The 23,325-nt window shown below is 45.8% G+C and overlaps 1 protein-coding gene across 2 annotated transcripts in view; it reads right to left on the bottom strand.

Moving 5' to 3' along the window:
- The window catches only part of HSD17B14 (hydroxysteroid 17-beta dehydrogenase 14), a 39,302-nt gene extending 21,041 nt beyond the window's left edge, over nucleotides 1-18,261 (bottom strand). Inside the window, exons 1-3 of one of the 2 annotated variants that reach the window (XM_077259537.1) lie at nucleotides 18,243-18,261; nucleotides 17,177-17,289; nucleotides 774-809 (exon numbers count right to left, since the gene is read on the bottom strand). In XM_077259537.1, coding sequence (XP_077115652.1) covers nucleotides 774-809; nucleotides 17,177-17,279 — 139 coding nt within the window. In that variant the 5' untranslated portion in view covers nucleotides 17,280-17,289; nucleotides 18,243-18,261. Of the gene's footprint in view, nucleotides 1-773; nucleotides 810-17,176; nucleotides 17,290-17,356; nucleotides 17,413-18,242 lie in introns of those variants that run through there. The other variant, XM_077259536.1, reaches the window with a different exon arrangement.
- Between the last annotated feature and the right edge of the window lie 5,064 nt (nucleotides 18,262-23,325).

The raw sequence follows: 23,325 nt of genomic DNA, 5'->3' as shown, positions 1-23,325 counted from the left end.
ATAATGTGGATGTGACCCTCCATAATGTGGATGTGACCTTCTATAATGAGGATGTGACCCTCCATAATGTGGATGTGACCTTCTACAATGTGGATGTGACCTTCTATAATGTGGATCTGACCCTCTATAATGTGGATGTGACTCTCTATAATGTGGATGTGACCTTCTATAATGTGAATGTGACCTTCTATAATGTAGATGTGACCTTCCATAATGTGGATGTGACCTTCTATAATGTGGATGTGACTCTCTATAATGTGGATGTGTCTCTCTATAATTTGGATGTGATCTTCTATAATGTGGATGTGACCTTCTATAATGTGGATGTGACCCTCTATAATGTGGATGTGACCCTCTATAATGTGGATGTGACCTTTTATAATGTGGATGTGACCTTCTATAATGTGGATGTGACCCTCTATAATGTGGATGTGACCCTCTATAATGTGGATGTGATCTTCTATAATGTGGATCTGACCCTCTATAATGTGGATGTGAGTGACTCTCTATAATGTGGATGTGACCTTCTATAATGTGGATGTGACCCTCTATAATGTGGATGTGACCCTCTATAATGTGGATGTGACCCTCTATAATGTGGATGTGACCCTCTATAATGTGGATGTGACCCTCTATAATGTGGATGTGACCCTCTATAATGTGGATGTGACCCTCTATAATGTGGATGTGACACTCTATAATGTGGATGTGACCCTCTATAATGTGGATGTGACCCTCTAATAGGACATTTTGTTAATTTGGAGACATTGTACCTTTGGAACAGAACACAACGGAAGCTCCATTGTTCACTGTGTTTCCACATACAAAAGAAAAAAGAGAGAAATATTAGTATGAGAGATAAGATATGAATAGACATACAATAAAGCGAAGGACTATGCCATTCGTAAGCCCACCATGCACATGAAATGGCTGACGGACGAACAATGTTTCTTCGCTTCATATGGCCGAACGCTTTTGTGTTCTCTATGAAAGAGTCGCCGCCATGTCTGTTTGTGTCTTATCTCCAGGAGAACAAAGTCATCAGCAGTCCGAAATCGGACAATCCTGATCAACTTCTCCACTGACAATCAGTTGGCCGGAGCCCTCGGAAGCATTAGTGTAGGCTGAACCTGTCGATATCGGGGGGTGCAGCCGACATTAGTCTGATGTGTGTGGGCGGCTTAAGGGTGAGTTCATATGTCAGTTTTCACATTCCGTTTGAAGCAAACAACTAGAATTCATGCTTAGAAGTGATCTTTGCCATCAGTTATTCAAACGGAAGCAGGGGCTCCACAGTCCTAGAAATGGAACAAAAACAGAATGCGGACAAGGTAGAAGAATGTGGACTAGGTAACAGAATGTGGACTAGGTAGAAGAATGTGGACTAGGTAGCAGAATGTGGACTAGGTAGAAGAATGTGGACTAGGTAGCAGAATGTGGACTAGGTAGAAGAATGTGGACTAGGTACCAGAATGTGGACTTGGTGGCAGAATGTGGACTAGGTGGCAGAATGTAGACTAGGTGGCAGAATGTAGACTAGGTAGCAGAATGTGGACTAGGTGGCAGAATGTGGACTAGAAGGCAGAATGTGGACTAGGTAGCAGAATGTGGACTAGGTAGAAGAATGTGGACGACGTAGCAGAATGTGGACTAGGTAGCAGAATGTGGACTTGGTGGCAGAATGTGGACTAGGTGGCAGAATGTAGACTAGGTAGCAGAATGTGGACTAGGTGGCAGAATGTGGACTAGAAGGCAGAATGTGGACTAGGTAGCAGAATGTGGACTAGGTAGCAGAATGTGGACTAGGTAAAAGAATGTTGACTAGGTAGCAGGATGTGGACTCGGTAGCAGAATGTGGACTCGGTAGCAGAATGTGGACTACGTAGCAGAATATGGTAGCAGAATGTGGACTAGGTAGCAGAATGTGGAATAGATAACAGAATGTGGACTAGGTAGCAGAATGTGGACTAGGTAGCAGATTGTGGACTAGGTAGGAGAATGTGGACTAGGTAGCAGAATGTGGACTAGGTAAAAGAATGTGGACTAGGTAGCAGAATGTGGACTCGGTAGCAGAATGTGGACTGGGTAGCAGAATGTGGACTACGTAGCAGAATATGGGTAGCAGAATGTGGACTAGGTAGCAGAATGTGGACTAGGTAGCAGAATGTGGACTAGGTAGAAGAATGTGGACTAGGTAGCAGAATGTGGACTAGAAAGAAGAATGTGGACCAGAAAGCAGAATGTGGATGACGTATCAGAATGTGGACGACGTAGCAGAATGTGGACGACGTAGCAGAATGTGGACGACGTAGCAGAATGTGCACTAGGTAGCAGAATGTGGACTAGGTAGCAGAATGTGGACTAGGTAGCAGAATGTGGACTCGGTAGCAGAATGTGGACTCGGTAGCAGAATGTGGACTCGGTAGCAGAATGTGGACTCGGTAGCAGAATGTGGACTAGGTAGCAGAATGTGGACTAGGTAGCAGAATGTGGACTAGGTAGCAGAATGTGGACTCGGTAGCAGAATGTGGACTCGGTAGCAGAATGTGGACTCGGTAGCAGAATGTGGACTAGATGGCAGAATGTGGACTAGGTGGCAGAATGTGGACTAGGTAGAAGAATGTGGACTAGGTAGAAGAATGTGGACTAGGTAGCAGAATGTGGACTAGGTAGCAGAATGTGGACTAGGTAGCAGAATGTGGACTTGGTGGCAGAATGTGGACTAGGTGTCAGAATGTAGACTAGGTAGCAGAATGTGGACTAGGTGGCAGAATGTGGACTAGAAGGCAGAATGTGGACTAGGTAGCAGAATGTGGACTAGGTAGCAGAATGTGGACTAGGTAAAAGAATGTTGACTAGGTAGCAGGATGTGGACTGGGTAGCAGAATGTGGACTCGGTAGCAGAATATGGTAGCAGAATGTGGACTAGGTAGCAGAATGTGGAATAGATAACAGAATGTGGACTAGGTAGCAGAATGTGGACTAGGTAGGAGAATGTGGACTAGGTAGCAGAATGTGGACTAGGTAAAAGAATGTGGACTAGGTAGCAGAATGTGGACTCGGTAGCAGAATGTGGACTAGGTAGCAGAATGTGGACTAGGTAGCAGAATGTGGACTAGGTAGAAGAATGTGGACTAGGTAGCAGAATGTGGACTAGAAAGAAGAATGTGGACCAGAAAGCAGAATGTGGATGATGTATCAGAATGTGGACGACGTAGCAGAATGTGGACTAGGTAGCAGAATATGGACAACGTAGCAGAATGTGCACTAGGTAGCAGAATGAGGACTAGGTAGCAGAATGAGGACTAGGTAGCAGAATGTGGACTCGGTAGCAGAATGTGGACTCGGTAGCAGAATGTGGACTCGGTAGCAGAATGTGGACTAGGTAGCAGAATGTGGACTCGGTAGCAGAATGTGGACTTGGTAGCAGAATGTAAACTACATAGCAGAATGTGGACTATGTAGCAGAATGTGGACTCGGTAGCAGAATGTGGACTAGATGGCAGAATGTGGACTAGGTGGCAGAATGTGGACTAGGTAGAAGAATGTGGACTAGGTAGAAGAATGTGGACTAGGTAGCAGAATGTGGACTAGGTAGCAGAATGTGGACTAGGTAGCAGAATGTGGACTAGGTAGCAGAATGTGGACTTGGTGGCAGAATGTGGACTAGGTGTCAGAATGTAGACTAGGTAGCAGAATGTGGACTAGGTGGCAGAATGTGGACTAGAAGGCAGAATGTGGACTAGGTAGCAGAATGTGGACTAGGTAGCAGAATGTGGACTAGGTAAAAGAATGTTGACTAGGTAGCAGGATGTGGACTGGGTAGCAGAATGTGGACTCGGTAGCAGAATATGGTAGCAGAATGTGGACTAGGTAGCAGAATGTGGAATAGATAACAGAATGTGGACTAGGTAGCAGAATGTGGACTAGGTAGGAGAATGTGGACTAGGTAGCAGAATGTGGACTAGGTAAAAGAATGTGGACTAGGTAGCAGAATGTGGACTCGGTAGCAGAATGTGGACTAGGTAGCAGAATGTGGACTAGGTAGCAGAATGTGGACTAGGTAGAAGAATGTGGACTAGGTAGCAGAATGTGGACTAGAAAGAAGAATGTGGACCAGAAAGCAGAATGTGGATGATGTATCAGAATGTGGACGACGTAGCAGAATGTGGACTAGGTAGCAGAATATGGACAACGTAGCAGAATGTGCACTAGGTAGCAGAATGAGGACTAGGTAGCAGAATGTGGACTAGGTAGCAGAATGTGGACTCGGTAGCAGAATGTGGACTCGGTAGCAGAATGTGGACTCGGTAGCAGAATGTGGACTAGGTAGCAGAATGTGGACTCGGTAGCAGAATGTGGACTCGGTAGCAGAATGTAAACTACATAGCAGAATGTGGACTATGTAGCAGAATGTGGACTACGTAGCAGAATATGGGTAGCAGAATGTGGACTAGGTAGAAGAATGTGGACTAGGTAGCAGAATGTAGACTATGTAGCAGAATGTGGACTAGGTAGAAGAATGTGGACTAGGTAGCAGAATGTGGACTAGGTAGCAGAATGTGGACTAGGTAGAAGAATGTGGACTAGGTAGCAGAATGTGGACTAGGTAGCAGAATGTGAACTAGGTAGCAGAATGTAGACTAGGTAGCAGAATGTAGACTAGGTAGCAGAATGTGGACTAGAAAGAAGAATGTGGACCAGAAAGCAGAATGTGGACGACGTATCAGAATGTGGACGACGTATCAGAATGTGGACGACGTAGCAGAATGTGCACTAGGTAGCAGAATGTGGACTCGGTAGCAGAATGTGGACTCGGTAGCAGAATGTGGACTCGGTAGCAGAATGTGGACTAGGTGGCAGAATGTGGACTAGGTGGCAGAATGTGGACTAGGTAGAAGAATGTGGACTAGGTAGAAGAATGTGGACTAGGTAGCAGAATGTGGACTAGGTAGCAGAATGTGGACTAGGTAGCAGAATGTGGACTAGGTAGCAGAATGTGGACTTGGTGGCAGAATGTGGACTAGGTGTCAGAATGTAGACTAGGTAGCAGAATGTGGACTAGGTGGCAGAATGTGGACTAGAAGGCAGAATGTGGACTAGGTAGCAGAATGTGGACTAGGTAGCAGAATGTGGACTAGGTAAAAGAATGTTGACTAGGTAGCAGGATGTGGACTGGGTAGCAGAATGTGGACTCGGTAGCAGAATGTGGACTACGTAGCAGAATATGGTAGCAGAATGTGGACTAGGTAGCAGAATGTGGAATAGATAACAGAATGTGGACTAGGTAGCAGAATGTGGACTAGGTAGCAGAATGTGGACTAGGTAGGAGAATGTGGACTAGGTAGCAGAATGTGGACTAGGTAAAAGAATGTGGACTAGGTAGCAGAATGTGGACTCGGTAGCAGAATGTGGACTAGGTAGCAGAATGTGGACTAGGTAGCAGAATGTGGACTAGGTAGAAGAATGTGGACTAGGTAGCAGAATGTGGACTAGAAAGAAGAATGTGGACCAGAAAGCAGAATGTGGATGATGTATCAGAATGTGGACGACGTAGCAGAATGTGGACTAGGTAGCAGAATGTGGACGACGTAGCAGAATGTGCACTAGGTAGCAGAATGAGGACTAGGTAGCAGAATGTGGACTAGGTAGCAGAATGTGGACTCGGTAGCAGAATGTGGACTCGGTAGCAGAATGTGGACTCGGTAGCAGAATGTGGACTAGGTAGCAGAATGTGGACTCGGTAGCAGAATGTGGACTTGGTAGCAGAATGTAAACTACATAGCAGAATGTGGACTATGTAGCAGAATGTGGACTACGTAGCAGAATATGGGTAGCAGAATGTGGACTAGGTAGAAGAATGTGGACTAGGTAGCAGAATGTAGACTATGTAGCAGAATGTGGACTAGGTAGAAGAATGTGGACTAGGTAGCAGAATGTGGACTAGGTAGCAGAATGTGGACTAGGTAGAAGAATGTGGACTAGGTAGCAGAATGTGGACTAGGTAGCAGAATGTGAACTAGGTAGCAGAATGTAGACTAGGTAGCAGAATGTAGACTAGGTAGCAGAATGTGGACTAGAAAGAAGAATGTGGACCAGAAAGCAGAATGTGGACGACGTATCAGAATGTGGACGACGTATCAGAATGTGGACGACGTAGCAGAATGTGTACTAGGTAGCAGAATGTGGACTAGGTAGAAGAATGTGGACTCGAAAGCAGAATGTGGATGGAGCGCTCCCCAGGGCGGCGGGGTACTCGGTACCAGGTCCTTCGGTTCACAGGGGGGATGTCACGGTGGCTGACCCTGTCCGTGGCCCTAGTGACGTCCGTGGAAAAGGGAAAGGTCTTTAAAGGGGAAGTGTTTGTGATGCCACCTGTGGTATTCGGTCAGGGTGACCGACGTTGCTTTAAGGGGTCCGCTGGGGTGATGTTATTGCAGCTAGATGGTATACATTCCCACAAGTGAAGTGTATCCCCAGGGCTTCCCAGTGTGTAAATGGTGGATGGTGATAGACGCAGTGAAGAACGAGGACACAAGGTTGCAGTCTCTTTACCTTTTACTGTAGACTTCAGTGTCCACAGTCCAGAGCACCAGACCATGGGGTAGGCAGAGTCCGGCTGGTTTGGAGGCAGGTCCAGAGTCCCCTTATCCAGGTGGAAATCAGTAGCCTTCCTCTAGCGCCGTGGTGTTGTAGTACCTTACTGCTAAGCGTCTCATAAGGTCCTCACAGATGTTGTAGATGTTATGTCTCTCTCTCTGTCCCCCAGATGGATAGGACAAACCCGTATGACCGGTGGCTTGAGGCGTTTTACAGGGACTCTATCATGCCCCAGCCTCTAGTGGGTGCCACCTTGCCTCCTGGGTATAGGGCGGGCAGGTAACGTAAAATTAGCTGTCCTACCGGTCTCTGGAGCAAGGCATATAGGACTGTTGCTCCCTCGGTGTTCCAGCTACCGGGATCCTGCGCCTCAGAAGGAGGCAGCCTGTGTAAGGCAGAACTCCTTCTGGTATCCACTCCTTTGCTATGACTTCTTCTCACCCTCTCTACAATACAATTCTCCTTTAGTGTCCGTTCTTAGGAACTGCCGCACTTAGGGCAGGCACAGCTCCGTGTCCTTCTGGCTCGACCTCTGACAGGATCCCACCCCTGTCAGGGACCAACTACCTGAGCAAAGCTCAGCCAGCAACTGCCTAACTTCCTCTCCAGGCCACCTGTTTTACCTAAGTGTGAAGAGTGCCCTAATAAATAGGAGCATAGTTCCCCCTGGTGGACTGGAGTATGAAATGTGTTGCATGTTTGTGAAACCTGGATTCAGTTGTCCTTCTTTGCCTCCAAATGTAACATCACTCCCCCCTAGAGGTGAATGATATTACTGCAACGACCAGGACCCTGGGGCGCTGCACTGACTCGAAAGCAGAATGTGGACTCGAAAGCAGAATGTGGACTCAGTAGCAGAATGTGGACTCGAAAACAGAATGTGGACTCGGTAGCAGAATGTGGACTCGGTAGCAGATTGTAAAGTAGGTAGCTGGGATGTACAGTGCGGTTTGCATGGTTATTACAAGGGAGCACTGGCTGAGCTGTTCCTGCCCCGGAAACACATGATCTGTGAATTTTCCAGCTACGGATGATTCATCAGATTGCAGTAGCTGTGTACAGTCCGCTATTTGCGATCTTGGTTTATGTTACCAGTTAAAGAAGCCATCCTCTTCCTCCCATCAGTTTTATCCTCCTAATATATTGCAGTCATCATATTCTATAGCATTGTGTAATTACAATTGCTCATTTTGTATTTTTATACAGACAATTCTTCTCTTTTCTCTGCTCTATGTAGAAACAGGAAGTCTGTTGTCCCTGCATTTATCATTCCCCTCTTCATCTCATGCCCCAGCTGCTCCCTCCTTCCTGCCAGAGACTTTTGCAGTGACTCATGACTCATACTGTGAAAATTGACCTCCTGTTTCTAAATTGAGCTTAGAAGGATTCAGCTAGTCAGTTTTTAATCACATAATGTCATAGACCTAATGGAAATGGAAAGAAATAGCTGGGTAGAAGCAAAATGAGTAATTGTAAGTGAACAGTGCTATATAATGTGATGAGTGCAATATATTAGGAGAATAAACATTTTCATGGGGTATGAGGAGGAGCGCTTCTTTAAGGGCACCAGAACAAACTGTTTGACCAACAGGGTATGTGCACACATTGCGTTTTTGTCACATTTCCCCCCCTCAGTTTTGTCACAAAATCTGAAGAATTTCCAAGTACCAGCAAATTGAATGAGGTTTATGAAATCTCATGCACATGTTGCTTATTTTTTTCCTTGCAGATTTAAAGGGAACCTGTCGCCAGGTTTGGCCAATATGAGATACATCCATCACCTTTCAGGCCTGATATACAGATATGCAGCATTCTATAATGCTCTATATCTGCACCCAACCCGATCTGCAAGACAAGAAAAATAACTTTTATTATACTTACCTGAGGGCAGTCCGGTCTGAGGAGGTGTCGCTCTTCTTGGTTCAGTGTCTCCCTTCTTCTTGTGATGCCGTCCTCCTTCATGCTTTGTGTGGACGACGTGTCCTTACATCATCCACAGTCTCCCCAGCATCCTGCTCCTCCGCAGGCGTACTTTACGCTGCCCTAGTCAGGGCTGAGAAGTACGCCTGTGGGGGAGCAGGATGCTGGGGAGACTGTGGATGATGTAAGGACGCTTCATCCACACAAAGCAAGAAGAAGGACAGCATCACAGGAAGAAGGGAGACACTGGACCAAGAAGAGCGACACACCTCGGACGGGACCGCAGGTGAGTATAATAAAAGTTATTTTTCTTCTCTTACAGGTCGGGTTGGGGGCAGATATAGAGCATTGTAGAATACTATATATCAGGCCTGAAAGGTGATGGCCGCATCTCATATCGGACAAAACTGCTGACAGGTTCCCTTTAAATCTGCAGCATACAGTCCGTATTAGCCACCAAGGAACATCACCTCTTCTCCTCACCCTCCTTTGTAGAACAAAAGGACTAAACTTTATGCCCAGCATTTTGTTCTTTAGGGCTCGCTCCCACTTGTGATTAAATTGGACGAATGCAATCCGACTAAAAATCATGCGAGAGGATCGGAGCACGGAGCACTGACACTGCTCACACTCACAGCAGAGGAGCCGAGCGTCATCAGTGTCCCATGCTCTGCACCAGGTATGATACGCTAGTGGGACTCAGGCCTTAACCCCTTTCTGACCTCGGACGGGATAGTACATCCGAGGTCAGAAGTTTTGAACAGCTGACATGTGCCCGCAAAAGCGGCGGGTGAAATCGCGATTCACCCGCCGCTATTAACTAGTTAAATGCCGCTGTCAAACGCAGACAGCGGCACTTAACCGGCGCTTCCGGCCGGGCGGCCGGAAATGAGCGCATCGCCAACCCCGTCACATAATCGGGGGTCAGCGATGCTTCTGAATAGTAACCATAGAGGTCCTTGAGACCTCTATGGTTACTGATCGCCGGTACCCTGTGGTCGGCGCTCATAGCACACCTGCATTTCTGCTGCATAGCAGCGATCTTATGATCGCTGCTATGTAGCAGAGCCGATCGCGTTGTGCCAGCTTCTAGCCTCCCATGGAGGCTATTGAAGCATGGCAAAAGTAAAAAAAAAAAGTAAAAAAAAATGTGAAAAAAATGAAAAAAATATAAAAGTTTAAATCACCCCCCTTTCGCCCCAATCAAAATAAATCAATAAAAAAAAAATCAAACCTACACATATTTGGTATCGCCGCGTTCAGGATCGCCTGATCTATCAATAAAAAAAAGCATTAACCTGATCGCTAAACGGCGTAGCGAGAAAAAAATTCGAAACGCCAGAATTACGTTTTTTTGGTCACCGCGACATTGCATTAAAATGCAATAACGGGCGATCAAAAGAATGTATCTGCACCTAAATGATAAAAAAGCCAGCTCAGCATGCAAAAAATAAGCCCTCAACTTACCCCAGATCATGAAAAATGGAGAAGCTACGAGTATCGGAAAATGGCGCAATTTTTTTTTTATTAGCAAAGTTTGGAATTTTTTTTCACCACTTAGATAAAAAATAAAAAAAATCTAGTCATGTCTGGTGTCTATAAACTCGTACTGACCTGGAGAATCATAATGACAGGTCAGTTTTAGCATTTAGTGACCCTAGCAAAAAAGCCAAACAAAAAAGCAGTGTGGGACTGCACTTTTTTTGCAATTTCACTGCACTTGAAATTTTTTTCCCGTTTTCTAGTACACGACATGGTAAAACCAATGATGTCGATCAAAAGTACAACTCGTCCTGCAAAAAATAAGCCCTCACATCATACCTCCCAACTTTTGAAGATGGGAAAGAGGGACAAAGTTTGCGGCGCGCTTTGCGCGCCGCGGCAAATTTTAGGCCACGCCTCTGACCACACCCATTCATAATTAGTCACACCCATATCCACATCCCAACCACACCCATTTAGCACTGCCGATCACAGTTTCATATACAATAATTATAAACAAAAAAATATGGCCACACAGTGCCCCATACTGTATAATGGCCACACATGATGCTCCATACTGTACGATGACCACACATGACGCTCCATAATATATAATGACCACACATGACGCTCCATAATATATAATGAACACACATGACGCTCCATACTGTATAATGAACACACATGATGCTCCATACTGTATGACCGCACATGATGCTCCATAGTGTATAATGACCGCACATGATGCTCCAGACTGTATAATGACCGCACATGATGCTCCATACTGTATAATGAACACACATGATGCTCCATACTGTATGACCGCACATGATGCTCCATAGTGTATAATGACCGCACATGATGCTCCATACTGTATGACCGCACATGATGCTCCATACTGTATAATGACCGCACATGATGCTCCATACTGTATGACCGCAAATGATGCTCCATACTGTATAATGACCGCACATGATGCTCCAGACTGTATAATGACCGCACATGATGCTCCAGACTGTATAATGACCGCACATGATGCTCCAGACTGTATAATGACCGCACATGATGCTCCAGACTGTATAATGACCGCACATGATGCTCCATACTGTATAATGGCCGCACATGATGCTCCATACTGTATAATGGCCGCACATGATGCTCCATACTGTATAATGACCGCACATGATGCTCCATACTGTATAATGACCGCACATGATGCTCCATACTGTATAATGACATACAGGCACGCAGCTCACACACAGGCACGCAGCTCACACGCACGCAGCTCACACACGCACGCAGCTCACAAACACATGCAGCTTTGACACAAATGCATCACACACGCAGCCATCACACACACACGCAGCCATCACACACACACACGCAGCCATCACACACACACACACACGCAGCCATCACACACACACACACGCAGCCATCACACACACACACACGCAGCCATCACACACACACGCAGCCATCACACACACACGCAGCCATCACACACACACACGCAGCCATCACACACACACACGCAGCCATCACACACACACACACACACACGCAGCCATCACACACACACACACGCAGCCATCACACACACACACACACACAGCCATCACACACACACACGCAGCCATCACACACACGCAGCCATCACACACACACAGCCATCACACACACACAGCCATCACACACACACAGCCATCACACACACACACACAGCCATCACACACACACACACGCAGCCATCACACACACACACACACACGCAGCCATCACACACACACGCAGCCATCACACACACACACAGCCATCACACACACACAGCCATCACACACACACAGCCATCACACACACACAGCCATCACACACACACAGCCATCACACACACACAGCCATGACACACACACAGCCATGACACACACACAGCCATGACACACACACAGCCATGACACACACACACAGCCATCACACACACACAGCCATCACACACACACACGCAGCCATCACACACACACACACGCAGCCATCACACACACACGCAGCCATCACACACACACACGCAGCCATCACACACACACACACACGCAGCCATTACACACATCACACACACACAATCTCCTCTGTGATGCAGGGGCGGCTGATGTCCATGTGCAGCTCTCTGCTGAAGTCTTCAGTCTCCTGCTCACAGCTCTGCACTATCCCGGCACCTCCCCCGTCTCTCCTTCTCTGCCGGGATAGCAGCTAAGAGCAGAAGCCGGAGATCCGTGCACACACAGCCAGAGGTAGTGAATCGCTGACCTTTCTTCTTGATTGCTGCAGGCTCTCTCCTTCAGCGTGGCAGCGCCGCACAGGGGGCGGGAGGGGGGGGGGTGTTGCGCGGGCGGTCAGGAGGCAGCTTTTATAAAAAAAAAAAAAAAAACAGGCTGGCTCTCTCTACGTCCCGGAAGTGGGCGGGGCTTCACCGGCGGCCGCAAATTCGGGATTTTAAATGCCCGAAGCGGGACAGCGGGACCCCGGTGCCAAAGCGGGACTGTCCCGCTGAAATCGGGACGGTTGGGAGGTATGCTCACATGGCCAAATTGATGGAAAAATAAAAAAGTTATGGCTCTGGGAAGGAGGGGAGCGAAAAACGAACACGGAAAAATGGAAAATCCCATGGTCATGAAGGGGTTAATGTCCAGATTCCTGTGCTGGTTTCTGTTTAGATAAATGACAATTTTGGCAGCAAGCCTCTCCCAACTGGGGGAGGGGAATATGCAGCCAGTAGTGATCTCTGAATAGAGTGAGCGCCATCTAGTGGCAGCTGCAGGTAGTGGCTCTGGCAAGCACTTTAGCACTGTGTCTGCAGTCAGTGGTCCTCAGAGGTTTCAGTTTGGAGGATTTCACAGCAGAAACTCCAAAATCATTAGTATAGATCACCTATACGATGTAATGGCATGTGCTTAAAGTATAAGGGCTCCTTCTCACTTGCGAGAAATACGTCCGAGTCTCTCAGGTTAAAACCCTGCTCTGGCGCTGGCACTCCAGAGCTGAGCGTGCGGCCGCACAGCAATACATGGAGCTGCACGCTCCGCTCCGGAGTGCCGGTGCCAGAGCAGGGTTTAACCTGTGAGCCTCGGACGTATTTCTCGCAAGTGAGAAGGAGCCCTAAGGTGAATAAGGACCTTTGGATCTATTTAAAGTGAAAGTGTAATCAGAAATGTACATTTTTAAAATCAGGTTTTGTGTTATATTAATCTTTTAAACATTGTTTACAATTTTTTTAAATATTCCAATCTTTATTGGGAAACCGTAATCTTTCAATATTCCACACTGGCCACTGGATAGACTCATACTTTCAGGAAGAGTTTTCAGCAGCCTCCTTATCATCAGAGGCAGAATTACAATGGCAGGAAACACATCTACACACAGCTGATAACACAGGATCCGCCAATCACAATAGACGATATCACAGCTCACCCTCCCTTCACAATGACTTTTCCACACATTCATTAGATGTTTCACTGCAAAGGATATGGATGGAATACAACCACTGTGGCTATGTACATATGTTGTTTCCTGAAATAATGGGTAGAGTCTAAAAAAGCCCCAGTGGTCAGTATAAAAATTGCAAGTATTCGGTATTTTATTGTTTATTACAGATTGTGTTGTGAAATATGGCAAAGGAATAAGGTATAGTGAGGAACAGGGCGTCAGATCAGTGCAGCCAGGTATCATAGCAGTGCCCTGTCATGCTCCCATGGTAGGTACATTACTGATGACAATCACCGTCTCCTCCCCATTGTCTCACTGTTGGGATATTGTAGCGTCCCTATATTCTTAACCACCTGACAGCTCTTTATAGGGCTTCCACAGAAAGGCTACTCTGCCTAGCCGGTCCCAGAGGAACCTTTACCTTCACCTTCAGCCCCTATACTGAGATAAGGACATTCACAGAGCCCTCTGGGTTGAGTTCACGTAGTAGTTGCTGGCCGGTGGAGCGGGCTGGCCGAGAAGGGTTTTATTCAAAACCAGAACTCTCAAATAACAAATTCAGAATTGTCAGGCAAAGGAAAAGGTTAAAATATTCCAAAGTCAGCAACTGGACGGCACACTCGATCAAGCAACAGAGGTGCAGGGACAGAACAAGGGTCAGGGTATGTGTACACAAAATCTCTTTCAGGTGGTGGAGGGGGATTGGAGCTCACTCACATCCGCGTATAAAAAAAAATAAAATAAAAATATAAAAATCACTCTGATGTTCGCCCCAAAAAGTTGGATGAGTGTCATGCGAGTGTGCGATTATTTTCTCACCTAGCATACATATCACATCCGTGTGTAATGCACTTTTAACATCATCTTTTACATACTATAATGCTCTATGTAACCTAAAGCTAGCTTACAAAAAGGTAATCTTAAATAAAGATATAGATAGATATCCTGCAGATATAGAATTTCACACCCCCTACATATTGTAAAAATGTAACCTATTAAATAAATAACAAAAATGATGTGGGGTCCCCCCCTTATTTTATGAAACCAGCAAAGGCAAAGCAGACAGCTGTCAGATGATATTATCAGGCTGGGAAGCTCCATAGTTATTGGGCCCTTCCAGCCTAAAAATACAAGCCCCCAGCCACCCAAGATTTGGGGCATCACATAAGATGAGCCAATTCTGACACTTTGCCTTGGCTTTTGCCGATTGCCCTGGTAGTTGGAGTTGATGTCAGCTGTGAATTGTTAAAAATTACAGCTGACACCAAGGCCTCATTACTAACCCAGTACTAAAAAAATGTAAAAAAAAAACAACACACAAAAAATAGTTACTGCTCTTCACAGCCACCAGCTGCCTTGGAAATGTAAAAAAATGTATTTTTTTTTTCTAAAATACGCATTTTTAGGTTTTATGGTTTAGGATAAAAAAAATGGAGCTGTTCCAATTATTTTATTTTTAGGTGACAGTATTTTTCCTAAGAAACCTTCATGCATAGTATGAACTCTGCACATACATCAGTCATAGCATTAAAATTCCCTGCCTAATATTGGCTAGGTTCTCCTCAAGTCACCAACACAGATCGCACCCATCAAGGCATGGACATATCAAGATCTTTGATGGCGTCCTTTGGTATTTTGCGCCAATACATTAGCAGCTTGTGCTGTAAATCCAGTAATTTGCTAGGTGGAACCTCCATAGTCCAGACTTATTTTACTAGCACATCCCATAGATCTCTACAAAGTGTCCCAGGAGCCATTTTTCAATATGTCATTGCCAGGCCGTATGTTTCTTGCGCTACTGTGAGCATCATACGTGGCCTAAACGTGCTCCCATGGCTGCAGCATCTCCGGACTTGTCTCCCATCGAGAACATCTCTGAAGTCAATGGTCGGTGATTACACAGGAGCTGAGGTTTCCCATATGTTTCACAAGAAGTGAATAAATTTAACTGTAAGGTTCTTTCACTTCTGCTCCACATAAAAACTTCCATATTGCAATGATCATATGTGGCTCATGTGATGGAAACGATAGTTGGATAATATTGATGTTCCTCCTAGTACCAGTAATTAAAAAATTAGAACTGCTAAAATAGCCTGAAATTAACTATTTAAAGTGGTTGTCCAGCTAAAAAAAAAGTATTTATCTACATGATGCAACTTACTAAGAAACGTTTTGCCCTAGAGATGCCCCAATCTGCAATGACAAGCTCCTGTCTCGTCATGTCCTCTTCCAGTTTATGCTCTGCACGGGATTGCACTTTCCTGTGTCACAACATCAGAGCTGTTTGTGAAGGAAGCTGTCTACTCATTACAATAGCCAGCCCCACAGAGAAGAGGGCTGGCTTAGTCACTGCCATCTCCCCCCATCACATTCATCTTTGGTTAAGTGCAAGGACAGAACACTATCTGAAAGAGTGAAAGAGAAACTTCTGGAACTGGGGCTTGGGCACAGATATAAATTACGTTGCATAACTCATTTAAAAAGGGAAATCCAGGAGTATTTTTTCCTGGAGAACTAATAGGCAGGTAGTTGAGAACTACCTGTATGTTGTGCCCGGCACTGATCTCTGCTGGCACTGAGCATCATAAATTGGCTTCCAGTGATGTCACATCAACAGAAAAACGGCTTCTCGTCCACTCAGCTCTGTTGATGGGGTTTGACTGCCAATGTCATGCTGATTGACAGCCGGCTCCCCACTGCCTAATTGCGGGGAGCCACATGTCAATCAGTATGATGTTGGCAATTATCTGTCTGCAGATTCCAGTACCTCTGATATCTGTGTCTTTCATGACTCAGCCATCTGCTGCCAGCGTGCCCACCTTGACCTTGGGGGATCCACTTTCCCACATGAGCCTAACAGCAGCTTGGAAAAAGAAGAGCTGCTCAGTTGACATGGAGCAGTTGAGTCGCTGGCAGGAGTAGTCGGTAATCACTCTCAGCTCGCGCCGAGTAAACAGGCAGGGAGCTACTTCTGTAAAAAAAAAATAGTCCTGGACAACCCCTTGAAACTTTTTAAACCACACTTTTGTGATTTTTAACATATGGTATGGTTTTAATACTAGGGGTGAGGACTGTCCCGACAAGGGACACCTTGGCGTTGGTGGCATGGCTATTCTTCTTTTTTTTTTTAATCAAAATTGGTGTTTACTAAGTCCTTTATGTTATTTATATGCACTATTGCTTTTACTTATTTACAGTAGGGTATATTTTAATGTTGTTTCTATCTTAGGTTCTTAGGTTTTGCATACTGTATATACCAACTTATACTCCACTTCATTTCTTTCAATTTCACTTTTGTTGGACAAACCCTGAATGAAAAAAAACAACAAGATTTGGAATTCTGCAATTAGTGAAAACCCCAACCTGTGTGTGTGAGGAAACAAAGCTCCCAGATGTACAATTTCAGTGCTTCAGTCCCTTTATTCCCAGGAGATAAGCATAGCCAAACCTGTTTGGTAGATCTGCTCAGTTTAGGGAATATTAATTCTGAGGTTGGAGGAAGAATAGCTGAAGGTGGAACGTTTGGGATCATGTTGGTGGGAGATGAAGGTAGAGAAGGTCTGGGCAGGTCGTTCCACCCACCATAAGTGCGGAGGAGCCTGTTTGTTCTCTATTTGATATTAATATTATACAAATATATTTATATTACACTATTCTTTGCTTTTTTTGTATGCAAATTACCATACGTTCTTACCAAAAACCCTGACGGTTGCCTCTCCGATGCCCTTCGTGCCTCCGGTGACGATGACGACTTTGTTGTGATAGCGCAGCCTTGGTTCTGGTCCACCAGCAGCCATGGTTCTTCGCCTGTAACAGATAAAGGAAACTAGATTGTTGTCTCAGCAGGGAAACGATCACGTTCTTCTCAGCTGACCTGTAGAGTAAATGCTGGGCTTGTTCCTGCCCCTGCAGCATGATGGGACGTGTAGTTTTATGCAAACATCAACTAAAGGGGAAGCAGAGAACCGCAGACACAGCGTTAGCATGTAGCAGACGTATAGCCGGAAGATGCAGCTCGTGAATGTCACATTGTCACAACTGGTAATTTCATCCTACAATGTCATTTATATACAGAAATAGTTGCAGACACTTTCTCCTAAATGTGATCATTCCTGCACCAGTTGCCTGGATTTCTGCATGCCTCAAACAGATGAATAGAAAAGTTAAATAATAGCCAGGAGAAAACAAACATGCTTGGCGTCTATTCATACTCAGCAAAATTCTGAGAAGCAATGAACTAAAACCGTTGGCCACTTACAGGCTAAATATGCAAATTGTCTCTTCAGAGACGAAGAGGACAAGAACTCTAGCACCACCTATTGGAAGAAGCAAGCCTAAAAGTCAATATCCACCTTTTAACAAGCATTGTCACATGACTTAGGATAAAAGCCAAACCAGAATCTCAATTTGCAGACACTGTGTTTTGAGGTGTTGCTCCTCATTAGTGCAAAGTCAAATCAGATCTCATGCTTTGCTTTGAGGACTATGTGATGCCCATAATAATAACACATACAAGGGAGAAATACCACCACACCATGACCGGACCACATAATACCACCACATAGTGACCGAATAATGCCACATACAAGGGAGAAATACCACCACACCATGACCAGACCACATATTACCAAAACATAGTTACTGAATAATACCACATACAAGGGACAAATACCACTACACCATGATCAGGTTAGTGCTGCTACCAGCTTCCCTGCATTGTGTCCCGTTCCCTCTCCATACAGGGACGCCGGCTTACTCACCGCCCCAGCTCTGCCCTGTGGTCTCTAGCATTCTCCTGCTTTCTGGTTGTGTGCATGCCACAGCTGCCGGCGGAAAGCCTAGTATGTGCGCGCTTCCCTATTCTTAAAGGGGCAGGGCGCACATTTTACTAAATGCCCTCATCTTGTTGCTGAGAGGTATTTAACATAAATAGCACATCTGCAAGATGTCTCCCAGCCAATAGCGGGGAGGAATCTTGTATAAAACACTCTCTCTCCCCTAGTGAGTCGCCAAGCAAGCAACGTGTAAAATCATTAGTAAGGTGTGCTGCGTTGTGAGGTCCCCTGGTCCTGGTGTGGCCAGAGCCTGAACGTTAATCCCTGGTCCCAGTGTGGCCAGTCAGGTATCCATAGTATCCGTGTTCCGGTGTGGCCAGTGCTGTATCCTCGTCCCCAGGTACAGGAGCGACCATGCCTGAACTCGTCCCCTAGTCCCGAAGTGGCCAGTGACTGAACCTCGTCCCCTGGTCGCTAATCAGCCAGTGCCTGAACCTCATCACCTGGTCCTGGGATGGCCAGTTCCTGAACACCATCCCCTGGTCCCAGAGCGACTAGTGCTTGAACATTGTCCCCTGGGCCCGGTGTGGCCAGTCCTGTTCCTGAAGTCCCCTGGTCACAGTGCAGCCAGTGCATGAACACTATTCCCGGTGCATGATCCAGGATCCTAGACAGGGGTGTCTGAACTAAGCCTAAATTAGGGTCAGCATATTTGACCCTTGGGGTCAGCAGCTGCAGCACCGGGTTCTGCCCAGGAGTGGTAACAACACTCTATGATGCTCCCACCGACCCCACAAATCTACACAGACAGTATGATGCTCCCACAGTCCCCACACAGTTTGATCACCTTCACAGTCACTATGATACTTGCACAGTATAATGCCCCCAGTGTCTACCACAGGGTGATGCCCCTAGTGCCCCCACACATAGTATGCCAGCTATCTGACACCCAGTAATATGCCCCCATGGCCATCCTCACACAATATTATACCTTCACAGCTCCCCCACACACTATGAGGCTCCCACAGTCCCACACAGCTCTACACACACACTATGATGCTCTAACAACTTCCCACAGCTCTCCCAAATGCTATGATGCTTGCACAGTATAATGCCCTCAGTGTCTACCACAGTATTATGCCCCCACAGCTCCCGATATCCAATATTATGCCCACATTATTTATCCACATTTGGCTGAATCTCTAGCCATGGCGAATTGATGGATGAATACTCTGTAGGAAGATCAATCTCGTGAAACCTAGATAAGTCCACCAGAGTCTTCTCCACCATTATCTTTATCGTATCAAGCCGTCAGGTTGCTGGTCTTCCAATTCGCATTGTTCCTTCTATTCTTCTGACCCTCATACAGTATTATGCCCCCACAGATCCCCACTAACCGTATGATGCCACCACAGCTTCCCACACACACAGTATGATGCCTACCATGGATCCCCACTAACAGTATGATGCGACCACAGCTCCCCACACACACAGTATGATGCGACCACAGATCCCCACACACAGTATGATGCGACCACAGATCCCCACACACAGTATGATGCGACCACAGATCCCCACACACAGTATGATGCGACCACAGTTCCCCACTAACATTATGATGCCTACCACGGATCCCCGCTAACAGTATGATGCCTACCACAGATCCCCACACACAGTATGATGCCTACCACAGATCCCCACACACAGTATGATGCGACCACAGATCCCCACACACAGTATGATGTGACCACAGATCCCCACACACACAGTATGATGCGACCACAGATCCCCACACACAGTATGATGCGACCACAGATCCCCACACACAGTATGATGCGACCACAGATCCCCACACACACAGTATGATGCGACCACAGTTCCCCACTATTATGATGCCTACCACGGATCCCCGCTAACAGTATGATGCCTACCACAGATCCCCACACACAGTATGATGCCTACCACAGATCCCCACACACAGTATGATGCGACCACAGATCCCCACACACAGTATGAGGTGACCACAGATCCCCACACACAGTATGATGTCTATCACAGATCCCCAAACACAGTATGATGTGACCACAGTTCCCCACTAACAGTATGATGCCTACCACAGATCCACACTAACAGTATGATGTCTACCACAGATCCCCACTAACAGTATGATGCCTACCACGGATCCCCACTAACAGTATGATGCCTACCCCAGCTCCCCACACACAGTATGATGTCACCACAGCTCCACACACACAGTATGATGCCTATCACAGATCCCCACTAACAGTATGATGCCACCACATCAGCAGCAGCATGGAGGAAATTATACAGCAATACCGAGCAGTGTGGATGTGAATCCAACTCTAGGGTAAGATAAAAGACTTGTTAGAAAGCTCTCCACAAACTCTTTGTGTCTCTCTCTGTATGATTTCTCGCACTGTTCCTCACTCACTTCCTCCCCCTTCCCTTCTGCATAGTGTACACCACAGTGTGCTGGCAGTGCAGATCCCAGTAGGCTATGATTCCTCAAACAGTGTGTATAATGATGTACAACTACGCTGTATATCTGTGAAATGGGCCCCACACTGAGCCTTGGAACAGTATTTGTGTTCCTTTTAAGCCACCAATGTTGTCAAACTAACCACCAAGCCAAGAACTGTTCACAAGAGTGGGGCGTTGGGGGCATGGCAGTGTACATGTCCAGCAGTCAACATACTGAGGGGAGCACCAGAAAAGGGACTACTGCATCGTAGATATTTGGATACTGTCAGGTAGCACAAATATAGTTCACATACTTTCGGAACTATGTCCAAAAAGTTGATTGTGTTTAAAAAAGGTAAATATACCCTAAAGTCTAGTTGGTCTGTTTCCAGAAACTCTCATATATTGTCCGAAACCTGATGGAGAAGGCATGGAGAGGGAGCTGTGTTGCTTTTACATTTCGAGATTATGTGAGAAGAGTAGACAGACGAGAGGATTACCGTTCTGTTTTTGTGCCTTCTATAGGCTTTAATTTTTCAGAGAATTGTACGGACCCAACTTTCTCTCGTGATGTGACTATTAGATGTTTATATAAAGGACACCAATCATTTTATGACATTTTCTAGTGAAAAAAACAGGGGGAATAAATCCAAGTATAGTGAAATGGTGAAAAAATGCACAATCTTTCAGGTGTTTTTAGAGCAAATTTGCTCCAAACAATTGCATCTGAACATTGCCCTAGAGATAGTAGGAGCGAGGTGGAAGAAGCCATAGACAAATCTGCAGCGGACAAAGAGTGAGAGTATCTTATAGGCCACAGAAAAAAAGGCTATAAAGCAAGGAGAACAGCAGAAGGAGAGGAAAATCCAGTATTGGATATGAAAGTGAACACAGCAGCACGCTGGATACACACAGAGTTCACATCCAGCCTTTATTACAGGGAGAGACGTTCCTGCAGGAGAAAAATCTGAGATGTGAATGAGGGTGCCAACTGCATGTAACGGGTCTGAATGCAGAAATGAAAATTTCAGAGTGAAACATCCTACAATTTTTTTTAACTAAAGTTAACCACTACCATTTGTAAAATATTTTTTTCCACGCCAAAGGTGTCGACAGCGCTTAATGCCGGTCATCCGACTTTGACCTGATGCATTCTTTATTAGAAAAAAGGAAATCATTGCCATGGTGTACAAACAGGACACAGTCTAAAAATGTTGTAACTAAAAAGTCCATAAATGCAAAGTTCACTCCAAAAAGTGAAAATAATATCCACTGTCTCACAACTCGCATAATAAGAATTGATCACGAGAAGTGTGTCTTCTCACCCGACCAGTGCATGGTATGTGCTAGTACAGATGGTGGCAACTTCAAATGGGTCTTTGTCACGATAATATAAAAAATATCATAATTTGAGATTAGTTCTAGAAGGTACCATGGCAGAGACACGCACGCTGCAGTTTCGACCCCCTTTCTCCCTCTCTACATTCGCTCATACAACAAACAAAGCCCTATGGAAGGTGCAACTTGATACCAATGTGAGAGAAGTTTATGGCTTGATGCCGCACATACCAGTCTCCCTACACTGCCCCTCCCTCCTCCCAGGAATGTCTTTGTTTGGTGACTCAAAAACGTAAATAGGAGTGCATGTCTTTATCCAGCCTCTAAGTGATGTCACCACAGGGGGAGTGCCTGGGTTTTAGGCTAAGGAACAAGTAGTGAAGCGAGCAGTTTTTCTGCAGTCTTTGTGTCTGGGGTGCTGCTGCAATATAGATGTGGCATGCACCTAGATGTGTGTATCCTCCTCAGCCTGCGGCCAGTCATGATGATATGAAATGATCTGAACGCTATGTGTTTTTTCAATCTTAATCTTTCTTTTATTTGTCTTCTTTATAATATCTTTTTAATACTGTGTAAACACTGCCTACCTTTTTTTTGGAGTAAAATATATAATTTACTAGCTTGTCTTTCCCTGCTCTATAAACGAACTGTGTGTCCTCTGAAGTGAATTACGCTACCGATTTGGGTTGGCTCCGGACCCGTTAAATGGAGCTGGTGGCAGCATACCTTGTCCTGTGCAATAGGGCATCTTTTCAGCGACCGGCGGCGTTGATAATTATTGTTCACGCCTGTGTGGGAGTAGTTATATCACCCTCGCTGCAGTGTGCCCAATAGCCAGTACATAGCAGGCAGCCTTTCTAGCGATTAATTACCCTAGGTGCAGTACCCCGACTGACCTGAGGGTAAGGGGGAGCCAGAGAGCTGCAAGTTCCAAACCGGAACTGGGAAGCGGGATATAGATAAATCCCCTTCAGAAGGAACCAGGGGCAACCAAACAACCCTGGTTCGTGACAAATTGGTGTGTGTGGTGAGGATGATAAAGGTATCTTCCCCGTGAGCCGTGACATAGTGTTGGCTGCATGGTGTGAACCATGACAGTCTTGTTTGAAAGAAGTTTAAATAGTTGTTGTCCCTCCGAATCTCCATGAAACGCTTTCCCATCAGGAATGTAATGAAGGTTAGTCTCTCGGAATCATTGGGCAGTGGCAAAACAGACATTTATGGATTGCAATGTCTCCAGGTGAGCCAT

The sequence above is a fragment of the Ranitomeya variabilis genome, chromosome 4 (assembly GCF_051348905.1).
Source record: "Ranitomeya variabilis isolate aRanVar5 chromosome 4, aRanVar5.hap1, whole genome shotgun sequence".
NCBI lineage: Eukaryota > Metazoa > Chordata > Amphibia > Anura > Dendrobatidae > Ranitomeya > Ranitomeya variabilis.
This window is presented reverse-complemented; position numbering and strand designations above follow the sequence as displayed.